At 44.8% G+C, this 16,038-nt stretch overlaps 2 protein-coding genes and 1 long non-coding RNA gene across 3 annotated transcripts; 2 read left to right on the top strand and 1 right to left on the bottom strand.

Annotated features, from left to right (window-relative positions):
* The first annotated feature begins 2,832 nt into the window (after positions 1-2,832).
* LOC117836656 (uncharacterized) lies at positions 2,833-5,789 on the top strand. The gene is made up of 2 exons (XM_034716123.1): positions 2,833-3,981; positions 4,072-5,789. Exon 2 carries the CDS (start codon positions 4,212-4,214, stop codon positions 5,625-5,627), a length of 1,416 nt encoding a protein of 471 aa, XP_034572014.1. The 5' UTR covers positions 2,833-3,981; positions 4,072-4,211; the 3' UTR covers positions 5,628-5,789.
* A 1,080-nt stretch (positions 5,790-6,869) lies between these two features.
* Positions 6,870-10,837, top strand: LOC117838974 (uncharacterized). Its single transcript, XR_004636750.2, has 2 exons — positions 6,870-10,302; positions 10,450-10,837. It is a non-coding gene; the product is annotated as an uncharacterized lncRNA (long non-coding RNA).
* Positions 10,838-11,561: 724 nt separating this feature from the next.
* Positions 11,562-15,988, bottom strand: LOC117838973 (uncharacterized). The gene is made up of 8 exons (XM_034719191.2): positions 15,427-15,988; positions 15,175-15,276; positions 14,998-15,079; positions 14,850-14,869; positions 14,295-14,355; positions 13,287-13,381; positions 11,944-12,036; positions 11,562-11,814 (listed from the first exon to the last, which is right to left on the bottom strand). The coding sequence occupies exons 1-8, from the start codon at positions 15,895-15,897 to the stop codon at positions 11,752-11,754; spliced, it is 987 nt and encodes a 328-aa protein (XP_034575082.1). The 5' UTR covers positions 15,898-15,988; the 3' UTR covers positions 11,562-11,751.
* Between the last annotated feature and the right edge of the window lie 50 nt (positions 15,989-16,038).

Raw genomic sequence — 16,038 nt, 5'->3', positions numbered from 1 at the left:
ACTATTATTCCTTCAGTTTCTTCTCCAGTTCTGTGTGTAAATGATTGTGCCTCGTCACCGGGAGAGTACTAGCCGATTTCCAGTGATGATTAGCTAGCTAGCTCGTGCAGTCTTTAATTTGTACAGGATCACCTCGCTTCTTGTAATTCTGTGTAGTCAGCTGTGTATGCAAGACTAAACTAAACCTGCCATCCATCAGCAAAATTATGCTTTGTTCAGCTGTTGGAAGCTTGGAATGGAATGGCTTCTAACCTGATTCTGAGATCTTTCTCTGTTCTGATATGTGCCACAAACCTGTAACCGATTGTTGTTGTTCATCGGCCCAAACTGTCTGCGGCTTTCTAGCGGATTTTTCGGTGGCCAGTGAGATCGCTGAAACTATGAATGCCACAAAATTTTAAAACTCTAGTTTTGGTTTCTTTTTAGCTGATGATGTGATATGTTCTCGTGCAAAATTTGTTGATCCGACAGGTATTCGCTTTTCTTTTGGGATATATAGTGGATTTAAATAAAATTACCTTAGCCGCTGCATTAATCGAGAATGCAGAAGCATGACAAGTTCCATTTTGTAAAAACCAAGACATATAGGTATTCGATAAGTGACCAAAAGAGTAAATCATGCACCTTTTTCTCATGTTTTGCAGTACCGTGACTAATATTTATACTTAGATTCTCATGTTTTTAACTATTTTGCTGCATTATAAGGCGAAATTTACAATCCTAATCAAAAGTGGAGTTGAAAAATACTTAAATAGACAAATTCTGTGGGAACTTTTGTAGCTGATTCCAAACGAAAAATCATTTTGTTCTTAATTTCTGTAGCCAAGTTAAAGGTACTGAGAAGTAGCCGTGTAAAAGGGAGCGCATCACGCAAGCAAAAATCTAACATCATGGCAAAAGTTTAAAAGCGAAAATATGGCCAGTCATCCTTGGACCACGATGACTCGGATCATCTGTACGACACCGATCCCCATGCTGCCACCACCAATTCTTGGATCCTTTTTGTGTAATACGTCGATCAGACTGATGACTCGAAGCTTCCTCGCTCCCCTTCTAGAGGACGAAATTGCTTTGACATCAGTGGGCATTTAGCTAGGGATGTTTGGAAGGTAGGGGCTAAACTTTAACCCTATCACATCGGATGTTTGGATACTAATTAGGAGGACTAAATATGAGCTAATTATAAAACTAATAGCAGAATCTTTAGGCTAAATCACGAGACGAATCTATTAAGCCTAATTAATCCATCATTAGCGAATGGTTACTGTAGCGCCACATTGCCAAATCATGGACTAATTAGACTTAATAGATTCATCTCGCGATTTAGCTTAGAAGTTGTGCAATTAGTTTTATAATTAACCTATATTTAATACTCCTAATTAGTATCAAACATCTGATGTGACAGGGGCTAAAGTCTCCCAAACACCCCTTAATTAATTTCTTTCCGACTACACTTTTGCAGGATGTAAAAATTCGTTGTCATCGGAACATGACAATTTCTGTGTTCCCGATATCCATTCAACGAATGATCTCGATGTTTTTTTTTTTGCTTTAACACTAGTGCGTTCCCTTTCTCTTTCTTTACGATGCACTAGTTCGTTGTACTCAGTAGACCACTTTCTAATACGCTCCCACCTCAATCCTACGCATGATTATGACTCGATGTCATCTTCTTTTAGGATTATCCAAAGACGACCATGTGTCCATGTTCCAAGCTTTAAGACACGTGTACGTTGTGGAGTATATACTTTTGGATTCAATTTGCCTTTCATCTACAAGGATAAGATCCCAGCCTGCTGTGATGACATGTCATGTTGAGCACTGCTGTGCACGCGGGCAAATCGTAGCCTCGAGTAGCAATACAATGGAGCCGCATCACATCTCGGCCAACTTTTCCTTTTTGAAATAAAACACCTCGCCCAACTCACCCAGGGATTATTCGGCAATCGGCAGGCGACAGGCAGCGGAAACGCATTCTGCAGGTGACATTCCAGTCGACCGGCGCCCCCCGCGCGCGTGCACGGTAGACTAGCTCGGCATCACGACACGAGGCCGCCGACCTTAACGCACCTCCGCTTCACTAGCAGCGGTTCAGGCCGGCGACGGCCGTGGCCACCTCTCTCTCATGCATGATGCGTCCTAGCTAGCTCGACAGGTCACTAAGGAGTAACCGAGTAAGGAAAGCCTACCACCAAACCAACAAAAACACGCATGCTGCTGTGCTGCGGTTGGTGCGTGCTAGACGACGGTTACCTTTTCTTTTCGACCGCACGAAAAAGATGCCTGGAATCGGCTTTTGCCCGGACCGTCGTCCACACGGCGATCGCCGTAGTGGATGTCTCGTCACCATGCTGCTGGCGGGTCTCGCCGCGACGACGCGTGTCGGAACACATCACCTGCCCCAGCTTATAAAAGCAGCACCATGGGGTGCGTTCTCTGGCACAAGGTCTTGAGAAGCTTCATTGCAGAGGTAGCTACGAGCAGAGAGGCCGCGGGCAGCTAGTTGCGACTTGCGAGCGCGACAAGTCTGCGTTCTGATCATAACATAACGCTCCGACTGTGATCGTGTTAGCGATCGACTGATCGAGAGAGCTAGGAGAGGATGGCGTCTCTGCAGCTGGGCCTGTACACCGGCGGCAGCAACAGCCGGAGGAGGAGCGGCGGCCGGTCGGCGGCGGCGGTGAAGCAGCTGCTGTCGAGGCTGAGGTCCACGTGGAGGAGGAGACGCGCCGCGCGGCCGAGGCGTCGGGCCGCGGTGAGCTTCGGGTACGACCTGCAGAGCTACTCTCAGAACTTCGACGACGGCCTCGCCTCCTCCGACCGCCGCCGGTTGTAGCTAGAGCTGCTATTATTCCTTCACTTTCTTCTCTAGTTATGTGTGTAAATGATTGTGCCTAGTACTCACCTGGAGAATATTAGCTGATCTCCAATGGCGATTAGGAAGCTAGCTCGTCCAGCCTTTGTACAGGATCACTACTCGCTTCTTCTGTGTATATACTGCATGTGTGTGCAAGACTAAACCTACCTGCCATCCATCAGCAGAAATTATGCTTTGTTCGGCTGTTGAAAGCTTTGGAATGGAATAGATTATGTCTAACCTCTCATCCTGAAATCTTCTGTTCTCTGTTCTGATTTGTGGTTTGCTCATCTCCCAAACTATCTGCGCCTCTTGTAGATTTTTTTGGGAGATCAGTTAATAATAAGCTGTCAAAGCCACTAGATTAAACACTGAAATTAGAAGATGGCCGCACAGTACTGGCCGTGTTCTGGTTCTTCAGCACAGAGGAAAAGTACGGCCGATGTGCATGTGTTTTACGTCATCGATCCTACAAACATTCAACACAGCATCGGACACTCTAGTTTCCGTTTCTTTTTTATCTGACGTGACGTGCTCAGAAGAATTGTTGAATAACAGACCGGTAAGGCATTCACTTTTCTCTTACGATTATAATAGGCGAAAATGGTTCTAGCCGTTATATCAACAGAGGATGCACAGATGACGTATACTAGCTAGATTCTCAAAAGAAATGGAGATGGAAAATGCGCGGCCGTGGAAGAGGGGCGGCACCGGAAGCTTCTGATGATGAGCAGCAGAGCATGGTCCCGGTCGGCGTTGGCGTTGGGCGAGGGCGAGGCGCCCCAAATCGCCCCTGTCGCCCCAAATCAAGTATCCTCTGCTCTCAATTGAATTGGAACTCTTAGCATTTATTCATGTGCTCAATGTGATTTCTGTAGATTTGAAGAGCTTCTTTTCGAATTTGAGTGTTGGCTCTGGTTCTGGTTCCTCCCGGCGCCCAAGTACTAGGGAAAGTCAAAATGTGGCTGCTTTGGAATCTGAAGGTGTGGACCGTGTGGTTCAAGATCAAGAGCAGGTTCAATCTGTGGTTGCTGATGCAGAAGAAGCATTACCGTTCTTTTTTCCGTTCTCATCGATGAATCTCGTGATGTCTCGATAGCCGAGCAAATGGCTGTTATTGTAAGGTTAGTTTGTTACATGAGTAAATCAGAAAGATTCATTATTCATCTGTGCTATACTAGTTTATTAATACTAATATTATCATTTTTTTGCAGATTTGTGAACAAACAAGGAATGGTTGTGGAAAGGTTTTTGGGTCCGAAGCATGTTGAGGACACAACATCAAAATCACTAAAGAATTCTTTGCTTCAAATGCTTATTATCATTTTTTTGCAGATTTGTGAACAAACAAGGAATGGTTGTGGAAAGGTTTTTGGGTCCGAAGCATGTTGAGGACACAACATCAAAATCACTAAAGAATTCTTTGCTTCAAATGCTTGCCAAATATGGATTATCTATGGGTAGACTACGGGGACAAAGATATGATGGAGCATCAAATACGAGAGGTGAATTCAATGGTTTGCAAAAACTAATTCGTGATGAGAACCCATATGCTTTTTATGTTCACTGCTTTGCCCACCAATTGCAACTAGTCATTGTTTCTGTTACATCTAGTTGCTCATCCTTTGATGATTTCTTCAACTATGTGAGCTTAATTGTGACTAGTGCAAGTTCATCATGTAAAAGAAAAAATAAGCTAATTGCAAAGCATCGTGAAGAAATTTTGGAACGATTGGAAAGTGGTGAAATCTTTTCAGGAAAGCATCAAAAAACAAATTTGGTTAGAACTGGGGAAACAAGATGGGGTTCTCATTTAACAACATTAGCTCGTATTGAGTCAATGTGGAATTCTGTTGTCAAGGTGCTGTCAATGGTTCATGAGGATGAGCGTAATACTAGTCGAGCAGGTGGTTTGGTGCGCAAAATGGAGAGCTTCTCTTTTGTTTTGAATATGAAGTTCATGTTGAAAGTGCTTCGCATTACTAATGAGTTGTCTCTCTTGCTGCGAAGGAAGGATCAAAATATTGTTCAGGCCTTCTCATTGCTTATTGATGTGAGAACACGGCTGGTCACTTTGAGAAATGAAGGCTGGCAGCCATTACTTGATGAAGTCATATCATTTTGCAATGATAAGAAGATTCCAGTGCCAAACATGGATGAGACAATACCTAGATGGGGTCGGTCAAGGCTAGATGGTAACTTAATCACTCAAGAATATCATTACTGTGTTGATACTTTCCTGGCTGCTCTTGATGCTATTATGACAGAGATGGACCATCGCTTCAATGAGGTATCATCAGAGTTGCTTGTTTCCTTCGCTTGTCTGGATCCAAGAAATTCTTTTGCTAAGTTTGATATAGAAAAGATTGCTCGATTGACTGAAATATATGATCAAGATTTCACTGACATTGAGCGTTCTAATATAAGAGATCAACTTGAGACCTTTGTCATACATATGCGAAGAGTTTATTTATTCAAAGATTGTCCTGATTTTGGAAGTTTGGCTATAAAAATGGTTAAACGTGAAAGAGATATTGCTTTTCCATTGGTCTTTCGGCTCGTTAAGTTAGCATTGCTTCTACCAGTAGCAACAGCATCTGTTGAAAGAGCTTTTTCAGCTATGAATATAATCAAGACAGATCTACGGAATAGAATGAACGATGAGTGGCTTAATAGCTTGATATTGTGCTACATTGAGAAGGAAATTTTTGAGGCATTGATGGAGATGAAATCAAGAAGACATTTCAAGCTAGCAAGAATCGGGCCATAGACTTGCCTAGGCCACCTAGAAAGCCTAGACATGATTAGTTCTTGTATTAGTAGAATATGTGTTGAAGATTATGTTATGGCATCTTAAACCTTCATATATGTGCCGTTTGTGATACTACTGTTGTGGTTTCAATATAAATGTCGCATGCAAATGTTTTTTTTTGCCCTCATGTTCGTCGTGCGAGTCCGCCCCAGCTAAAATTTTCGGCCAGCTCCGTCATTGGACCCTTGTTTACTTCACCCCCAACTCCCAACTTTGGCACTATGTAAAAAGAAGATTCTCCATCATATCAAACTTACGGTACATGCATGGAGTACTAAATGTAGATGAAATTAAAAACTAATTGCACAGTTTTGTTGTACTTTGCGAGAGAATCTTTTAAACCTAATTAGTCAATGTTTGGACAATAATTCCCAAATACAAACGAAACGCTACAGTGTGCTACAGTGCCGGCACAGTAATTTTGGTACTCCCAATTTTAGCAACTAAACAAGACCTGGTTTTGTACGATATCGATCCTATCCCAAATGCTGCCACCACCAATGCAGGGCCGTCCTTTTTGTGTGATCTGTTGATCATCCGATCAAACGGATGACTCGAAGCTTCCTGGCTCGCTCCCAGCTGTCAATCATTTGATCAGACTGGTGACACTTTAATTTGCGGGGTGAAGAAATCCGTTGTGTTCGGTAGATGACACGTTGTCTGTTCCCATCTCGACTCAACGAATGATGACTGGACAAGACCATGTTTTCACCTCCTAAGCACATATAAGTATTATGCACAACATAGATTTTCTTTCAGAAAATAGAGATGTATCTCCAGCCTCTGCAAAAATATGCACGCAGCTATTCTCTTGTTATAAAGCTTTCAGCTATCAGCTGACTAAAGGAAAACGAATTGTGCAGCCGATCTGCAGCGGGGCATCGTATCCCTAGGTGGTAAAGGGCATTCTAATTTAGTCTAACAAATTTAAAGATTAGGTTTAATAAAAATCGGATCGAAATACTATATAATTTTGAGCTAAATATGGATAGAACTGAGTTAAATTGTGAAGGAAACATAATGGCTACGATCCATTACCACCTCCCGTTCCATGAGGACCGTGAGATGCCATGGTCGATCGGCGCTATTTATGCATGCGGGCGAACGCATTGTGCATGTGTGACATTCCACACGTTCCCGCACGCTACTTGCGTGCGCATGGCCTCGTTGGCCTGCCTACAGCTCCACACATGGATGGAACAGGCCGTGCCCAACTGCCGGTCGGTTTTCGTTTCGGACATGATCCCTCGGGCAGGACACGGAGGAGCCGACCCTATCGCTCCTCTGCTTTGCCGACCTCCCGTTACGCCGCACGCCCACACCCCGTCGCCATTTGCCGGCTGTCGCCAAGCAAGCCTCTTTTCTGGCTGATGGCGGGCGACGCCCAAAAAAGATGCCCCCCGGAATCGGTTTTTTTTGCCTGGAAAACCATTCGGATCGGGAATCCGACTCGCGTAGTGGATGCCACCGGCGCCCTGGCTGTACCCGTACGTGAGTGACTCGGTGCGTCAGCGTCAGTGGGCCCGGCCGGCGACGTTGGCACGTCGTCGGCTCTCTGGTAACGAAGGAACCGGCCCAATGCATCGGATTCCCATCCAATCGGTCCGTCGAGCGCTCGAGCTTATAAAATACGCAGCACGGCAGCCGTCGTCCAGCGGAGACAAAGGTGTGATTCAGAAGTTCGCAGCTGCAGGGTCAGAGAGGCATAGAGTTCAGACACGAGGCACACAAGCGTGCTACTGCGGCTCATCTAAGCTGTGAGCGATCGGGACAGGATGGCGTCTCAGCTGGGCACGTACACCGGCGGCAGCCGGAGGAGGGGCCACTGCCGGCGGTCGGCGGCGGCGGCGGCGGCGAAGCAGCTCCTGTCGAGGCTGCGGTCCACGTGGAGGCAGAGAAGCACGGCGCGGCCGAGGCGGGCCGCGGTGAGGTCGTTCGGGTACGACCTGCACAGCTACTCCCAAAACTTCGACGATGGCCTCGGCTCCTCCGGCCACACGCTTTCAGTGATCCCGTGTAACTAGCTCGCTCAGTGATTGTATTCCCGGCCGGTGATTAGCTAGCGGCCACATCCAGTTCGGCATGCAGTTCCTGTAATTGACTCGCTTCTCTTCTTTGTACGGAGTAGTTAGATAATGTAAATCCACCATCAGTCAACACGCAGAATGGTTTTGTAATTATGTGTGCAAAACACAAAGTGATTGTGTTGGTGCTTTGTTTGTTGTTCAGCTTCTGGGTTTGCAAACTTGGAAAGGAATGGTCGCTTCTGTCTGCATGTGGTTTTGTTATGATTTCTGGCTTACTACTAGTTACTACGCATGTGCCGCACCTGCAGCCAATGCAAGTTGTTCATCTTCCCCGCCGGCCAAAGTATCTGCGTCTGCTTGTGGATTTCTTGGGAGGTAAACGTACGTGAACCGAACCGAATGTTTTTCACGTGATCGATCCTAGGTCCCGGTGCAACCGTCGAGCTGTGAGTGTACGTTTGCATCAGCAAGTGTAGAAACTTCAATTCTTCTCATGTTTCTCAGTACCGTAACTTGTGTTTTTGCTACTAGATTCTCTCAACGTTTTTACATTCCTGCATCCTGCTATGAGAACTTTTGATTCTGATTCCAAAGAAGAAGAAGGAATAGTTTGTATCAAATCACTCCAAATTTTTCTTAGTAGCGAAGTTAAAGCTACTGATCGATCTAAACACAAGCAAAAGGGAGCGCCATCAGCAAAATCTCGAGATCGGATGGGGGCAAAAGCCAAAACGGCCAAGTCATACTTGGACCACGATGACTCGGATCGGATGATTTGTAGGACCCCGATCCCCATATCGCCACCACCAACTGCCCATCATCCCATCAGGCGATGACTACACCATCACATGCACGCAAATAGCAGCTTCCTCTCTCAGCTAGAGATTTTTGCTTTGACGTTAGTGCGCTTGCTTTCTCTTTTCTGACGACGGCGCTTTGCAAAATTCGTTTTAGCCTTGTAGGGGTAGATGAAATCATGAACCTCTGAACCTTCTCTGCTCCCATGTTCATCGATCCTACGCATGATGAGTTGATGACTGGGCTGGGCTGGGCAGCATCCGAATTCAGCTCGATAGGTTGGTAGTTGGTGGTCACCTTTCTTTTCTTTTCTGACTGAAGGCGACGCCGTAAAAGAGGCCTGAAATCGGCTTTTGCCCAGCCGATCGAGAATCCATCCTGGTGGATGCCGTCGTGGCCCTGTGCGTTAGTGACTCAGTGCGTGCGTGCCGGTGGGCCCGGCCGGCGACCTCGACAGCAGGAACCCTATCCGATTCATTCCGATCCGGTCGCAGCCTATAAAAGCAGCGGCACGGCAGGCATCGATCATCCAGGCAAAGGTCTCTGAGAAGCTGCACGCGCCTGTGAGACAGGAGTCAAGAGCGTCCTGGTGCCTAATTATTATTAGCTCCGCTGTGAGATTTCAGTCGTGACAGCGCTACTACGAGCGATCGAGAGAGGATCATGGCGTCTCGGTTGGGCCTGTACACCGGCGGCAGCCGGAGAAGGGTCGACGGCAGGAGCGGCGAGCGGTCGTCGGTGGCCTCGGCGGCGGCGAAGCAGCTGCTGTCGAGGCTGAGGTCCACATGGAGGAGAAGCGCGGGGCGGCCGAGGCGGCCTGCAGTGAAGTTCGGGTACGACCTGCAGAGCTACTCCCAGAACTTCGACGACGGCCTCGCCTCCTCCGGCCACCGCTTTCAGTGATTCCGCCGTGTGTAGCTAGTTCAGTGCTTCTCGGTCATTAGCTAAGCTAGATAGCTAGATAGCTGGCTCGTCCAGTTACTGTAAATGACTACTCGCTTTTCTTCTTTGTAGCTGGCTACTGTAAATTTGCTGCCATCAGTCAGCACGCAGAATGAGCTTCTTTGTCAGCTGTTGGAAACTGATTCCTGGTTTAAGAATGTGCCAAACCTGTAGGCAAATTGTTCACCTACCCGCCAAACTATCTGTGGCTGCTTTTAGGTTTTTGGGAGATAGGTGAAAGTCGCTGAAACTAGATGGCCGGGAGGCCAGGCAATTGTTCTTCAGCTCACAAGTCACAAGAAACTAAACGTGAATGTCATCAACCGAATTAACCAAATGTGTTTCACGTGATCGATCTGTGAGTGTTTGCAACCTCCCAGCGCTAGTGTAGAAACACCAAGTTGTGTGATTCTTTTTAGCTGGCGTGACATGCATGTTCGCGTACGAGTACGGTTAGACTGACAGGTATTCGCTTTTTTGTCGATTTATTTGACTGAAAGAATCTTCACTTGTATTTTTCTCATGTTTCATGCATTGTAAGGCTGTCTTTATAAACAAAAGTGGAGAAGGAATCCTATGGGAACTTTAATTTTGAATCTGATGATTCCAAAATATATATATAGTTTGTATCAAATCACTCAGAATAATTTTTCTTTGTGGCGAAGTTAAAGCTAGATTTCAACTCAAGCAAAAAGGTAGCGCCATCAGCAAAAGCTCAAGTATGAGGGAAGGCAAAAGCTCAAAAGCCCAAACGGCCAACTCATAGATGGACCACAATGACTCGGATGATTGACTCGGATGATTATCCCCATACCGCCATCACCAACGGCCGTCCTTTTCGTGTGATCTGTCGATCATCCGATCAGGTGATGACTCCACCGTCACATGCATGCAAATAGCAGCTTGCTTGCTCTCATCTAGATATTTTGCTTTGACGTTAGTGCGCTTCCTTTTTTCTTTTTCTTTTTCTTTTTTGAAGTAAATCCTTTTTCTTTGCTGACGGCGCTTTGCAGGACGTAGAAATTCGTCGTAGGGTCATGGCGTCTCTGCTGGGCCTGCACACCGGCCGCCATGCAGCAGCCGGAAGATGGTCGACGGCGGCAGTGAAGCAGCTGCTGTCGAGGCTGATGAGGTCCACATGGAAGAGAGGAGCGACGCGGCCGAGGCGTCGGGCCGCGGTGAGGTCGTTCGGGTACGACCTGCAGAGCTACTCGCAGAACTTCGATGACGGCATCGGCTGCTCCGGCGGCCACCACTTTTCAGTTATTCCGTGTGTAACTAAGCTCAGTGACTCCTATCTTTCACCGAATGTAAGTGATAACAAGTAGCGTTACAGGCGTTTGTTTTGGTTTGGTCCGTACGCTGCAATTGGATACCAGCCTATTGAAATCGGATTCCGCTCGTCTCCGGCTATAATCGCATCGCTTCCCTCATAATACTTTGCGATACCGTTACCTTAATTGAACCAAACAGAAAACGTAATCGCATATTCTAGTGCTAATTCCCCCGTGATTTGATTACATTTATGTTTGCGTTACCACTCCTTGAACCAAACACTATCTAGTAATTAACTACCCCCACCGCTTTCAAATTGTAGGTTATTTTGACTTTTCTAAATTCATGGATATTATTATACATCTAGATATAGTAAATGTATAATAATATGTATGAACCTCAAAAAGCCCAAAACGAACTGCAATTTGGAAAAGGGAATAGATAGCTAGCTGGCTCATCCGGTTACTGTAAAATGATCGACTCGCTTCTTCTTTAATTTGTTCTACTAGCTAGTTAGCTACTGTGAATCTGCTGGCCGTTGGCAATTGGAGCGGCACGGTTCTAATTTGATTTATTTGCATGGGCCACTGAAAGCTGATCGAAGCTCTCGTTGCATAATCTAGTTTGTGATTTATGCACTGTAATGATTCTGCGATTTAGTTAGCAATCGCGTAACCTTTTTGCAAGCTAGACATTGTTATCAGGCTGTCCCAAATTTCACTGAATTTTAAGCCAAATGCCTGCTTTTCCACAGGCAGCTCAACAGCAGCAGGCAGGCATATCAAATAGACCGCTGAATGCGACCACCCATCCCAAACGTCCAAACAAATGCATCTATGGAGTACTCATATAGTCAAGGTATACTATATATTTAGAGCTAATGCAATGCAATGAAAAGAAAAGGCATAAAAAGGAGAGGGCGTCCGAATTTGATAATTTGAACATCCAGAACCCATCTCAACTCGCTTTACAAGCAATGAGCACGGAATACATCAACATAATCAATCTCTAGTTTGGCTTCGACTAAACAGATTGTATTCCTATTCCTCGTCTGAAGAGTCACCTAAAGGAACCTCTGCTTGCCCACTCGCTGCAGCAGAATCCTACTCTCATGAAACAAAAGAAGTCAATTAGATCTACAGGGCAAAGTCAGTTAACATATTTAAATTATCAGTGTTGCACTGATGCCAAATTGGAAAAAATGTGTATATACATAAATCACAAGACGGTACCTTCATTTTATCCCAGTCCTTTAATTTAGAACCAAGCATGTATGTGTCACGCAAGGGTGCCCATGCTGGCTCATCTTCATCTTTGCCAGTATGCTAGAAAAGGCAGATCAATTATGAGAAGTTCCAAGCCACATAGAGGTCCAGGAATTAAGATTCACTTAAAAACAAACATTGCATTAAGATTTTATTCTGACGTTGAGCAGACAGCTAGTATTAGGCTAAGAGTAACTACACATCATGTGACTCTTAAATCTGTGAAAGCAAAATTTTCACCTGACATCTATATTTATTGTTAAGAAGATCAAGAAAACCCTAGGGCGCAACTTTTCCAGTTCCTGCCTGGCCGTGTCACTCTTGCCATGAGGCATGCCAATAACATATCTTTAGGTTATGATTTTGAATAGCAAACCATTACCAAACAAACCGTACTACAGTTTCTTAAACCATAATTAATCTGCTCAGTGAAAGTTAGTGAAATATGAGGTTTAACCATGCGCATGACCATCTAAGCTTTGGTAAGTGCAGTCATCTAAAAAACCCAGCACCTAAGTAGCCACCTTTTGGAAAATTGATTAAGTGTGGTTACCCTTATCCAAATGAACTTGCCCAAACAGTGGACTAGCAAGTTAGTTAGCTTCAAAAAACCCACTTAATAACTATGGGTTACATGGCTTATATACTTTCAGGAGAGGTTGTGTTTGGTACTTGATACAAATTTTGCTACTAAAAATCTCCTCATCTCCATATGCCACATGGCAAAACCCCTCATCTCAACGCAAACTTCAACAGAACAGGGAGTGTACAATGTGTTTGTGCTTCACAATACCAATTTGAATAATAGGTAGTGCGCTATAGACATTGGTTGAAACTTCATGTCAAGTTACAGTATGAAATATTTTCCCAAGAATCAACCCATATATATATAACTGACTGCAGAAAGGTGTGGTGTGTTCTCTGTAATAAATGCCATGTGAATTTTGATCTCTGAAGACATTCTCTTGGTTAATTTTAGAAAATAATGTATCAAATTTAGCATGCAATACTGTTTTCCAAGCAAAAACAAAGCGCAGCAGATATGACCCTGAGGAGTTGCACTAAATTGACTTTGTAGATATGAGAGTTCATACTATCACCAGAAACATATAAATTTTTAAGCTAGGAAGGTGATTTTTTTTAGCTAGGAAGGTGACTCTTTAAAGTAAAAGAGAATATTGCAAAATACCAACTTCCAAGGAATAAATGCAGGTTCTACAGTTATGCCGCTCACTTAAGGATGGCACTGAGACACCAGTGGCATGTTATGAGCATAAGGAGTCAACCAAGAAATATTTAGCAGCTGGTACCTTAGAGAAATTTGAAGGTGCCTGGCTCTTTTTATCTTGATGTGATGGCATCTCCAATTCCGCGAGGAAGGTGTTTTTCCTTTCTTTTGCTAAAACTGCCAGGATTATCAGGAAATCTTTCAGAATATTTGGAAATCATTGTAGAGTGCCTGATGTGTCTCAAAATGAAATGCATAAAAATAAACATAACACACACACATCATTAGTTTAATATAGCATCGTCTTGCACTGCAATGAAAGGCAGCAGATGCTGCCATTGTTTGTACCTCTGTATGTTCTTGAGCAAAATATCAAACAAGTGTGCATCTGCTTACATTCATAGAATCATAAATCAAGAGGTCATATTCAGCAGACCATCAATTGTTTTGAGTTTTATATGTTTAGCTAACAAAGCCCTGGACTGCTAAAGATTTGGAGCTCCACATGATACCTAATTAGATAAGGGCTTACCCGAGTGTAGACCAGCTCACTCTTTAATAATTCAAAACCACAAAAGATATGACCCATTTGCCAAGTTGAGCTTTGTTAGTTGGGTACATAGAGCAAAACAACAGTTGATTGTTTTCACGTTTGACTAACCTAAGATCGTACCATTAACTAATATGGCTTGTCATGCTCCTGCTGATCAGTTTGGTATGATGTCTAACCAGAATGTATAGAACAAAAAATTGCAGAAGCAGTCCAGGCACCATTATTCTACTAGTCATACATGATGTTCGTGTAAACAAAGTCACCCTCTAGTAAGTGTTTGGGGAGGAACTTTGCATGTTAGACATTATTCTTAATTAATTAAAAGTGTAACAAAATTAATTAGGATATCCATAATAATAAACAAAAATAACTAAAAGCCTATAAGAAGCTAAGAAACACACTAGCCAACATTCTCTAGATGGCCAAGAAAAATTGTAGTTTTAGCAGACATATAGAATACAACAATGAACAAAGTAATTCACAAATAACAGGGGAAGAATGGCTACATCATACTAGCATGAAAAAGTGAAAATATACCTTTGGCATCTTTAGTTCTTGATGGGTTCAAATCTTTCCGAGGCTTCTGTGCCTTGCTCACCTGGAAAGAAAAGGCAATCCCAATAACTATCAGCCCATCAAGTGCAAAAATTATTCACATGCATATAAATTGTTTTCCACTATCATTTAGTACGTAATAAGTGAAGCCACTTTTGGACATTAGACCAAGCAATTGTATCTGTTGAACAAACATGGAGTGGACATAAAACGTTGTGCTTCACAAAGAAATAGAGGGTTCTCTGTCCTAAGATTTAGCATATTACCCACTATTATATAATTGATGAACACCCAAATCAGTTAAGGAAGCAAGAATAGACTTGAGGTGGATGTAAATGGCTCAGAAAGAAATAGAAGATTCACTCTCCTAAGACCTAGAATATTACTACCTACTTTCATGTAATTGTCCCAAAACAATTAAGGAAGCAAAGAATAGACTTGAGATGAAGTAAATGGCAGCCCATTTCGTTTCAACTTAGAAAAGTAACTTGCCACGCTACATGTACTTTGAGATTGAGATAAGATCAGTGTGCTTACCGCATTGAACAGCCTGACAACTGAGTCAACAGCAGCCGGATAATTCAAGGAAAAAGATACAATTGTCAGAAACACAGTGATTATGGTAAAATTCTAGCCAGAGATAGTCAAAACTCAAAACGACATGGTATTAGAAACAGTGCATTACCCCCCTTCGTAGCAACCTTGATGAGTTCCTTCTCTTTGCTGTCCAAGTGATCTTCAGGTATGACATGGCCCTTCTCTGCTGCCTTTTTTCCCACCAAACCAGAGCAAATTAATGGCTTAAGTAAATACATTTCAATGAGAGTGCACACCTAATGAGCAAGGGAGGTGAGAGCCATACCATTCGCTTCTCCTTTCTAGCCTCCCCCTTGGGCTTGTGCTCCTCTAACTCTTCGGCCAACTTGGCAGCGACCAACTTCTTGTGCGCTGACAGAATTGGACCCTACGCAGAGAGGGAAAGGCATCAGCAGAGATTCTTAACATTTTTCTTCTTTTCTTCTCTTTCATTTTTGTGCTCACTCATATGCATCAATCACGAAAGGGGGAAATGCAACAATCTATGTTGAAGGAAGGAACGAATGGTGAGAATTACCAGGGGATCGTCAGGGAGCTTTTTGGCCATGATCTTGAGGAAGGCTACGCGGAACGCCCTGCAGCCTTGCTCGAACCTGGTGATGGCAGAGGTGGAGACACCCTCTTCTTCCTCGTCCTCCTCCTCCTGGTCGGAGTGGGAGAGGGCCTCATCCTCCTCCTCCTCCTCCTCCTCGTCACGGCGGCGGCGGCGTGGGTTCGGCTGGTGCTCCTGCTGCCGGTCGTCGTCTTCCTCGTCGTCGTCGGAGTTGTAGTCGCGGGCCCGCTTCCGGAGCAGCTTGAGGAACTTGGCGCTGGGCTTGTTGCGGCGGCGGTGGATGGAGTCATCCTGGCCGGAGCGCGCGAGCTTCTTCTTCGCCTTGTTCTTGTTGCCCTTGCCCTTGGCCCGCGTCTTGCGCTTGCCGGGGTTCGGGGCGGGGGCGGGGGCGGCGGCGGACGGAGGTGCTGATACGGCCTGTGACGCGGCGGCCATGGCCGGAGCCGCTAGGGTTTAGGGTTGAGGAGCTGTTGCGGAGTGGTGCGACGGCGGCGGCGCTGCTGCGTCCTCTCCTCTTTTTTTCTCCCCTCGCGCTGGAATTTAGTCGGGATGGTCAGTCGCGGCTGGGCCTGATGG

Source organism: Setaria viridis, chromosome 9, assembly GCF_005286985.2.
Source record: "Setaria viridis chromosome 9, Setaria_viridis_v4.0, whole genome shotgun sequence".
Lineage (NCBI taxonomy): Eukaryota > Viridiplantae > Streptophyta > Magnoliopsida > Poales > Poaceae > Setaria > Setaria viridis.
Note: the sequence above shows the minus strand (reverse complement) of the source record. Positions and strands in the feature narration are given on the sequence as shown.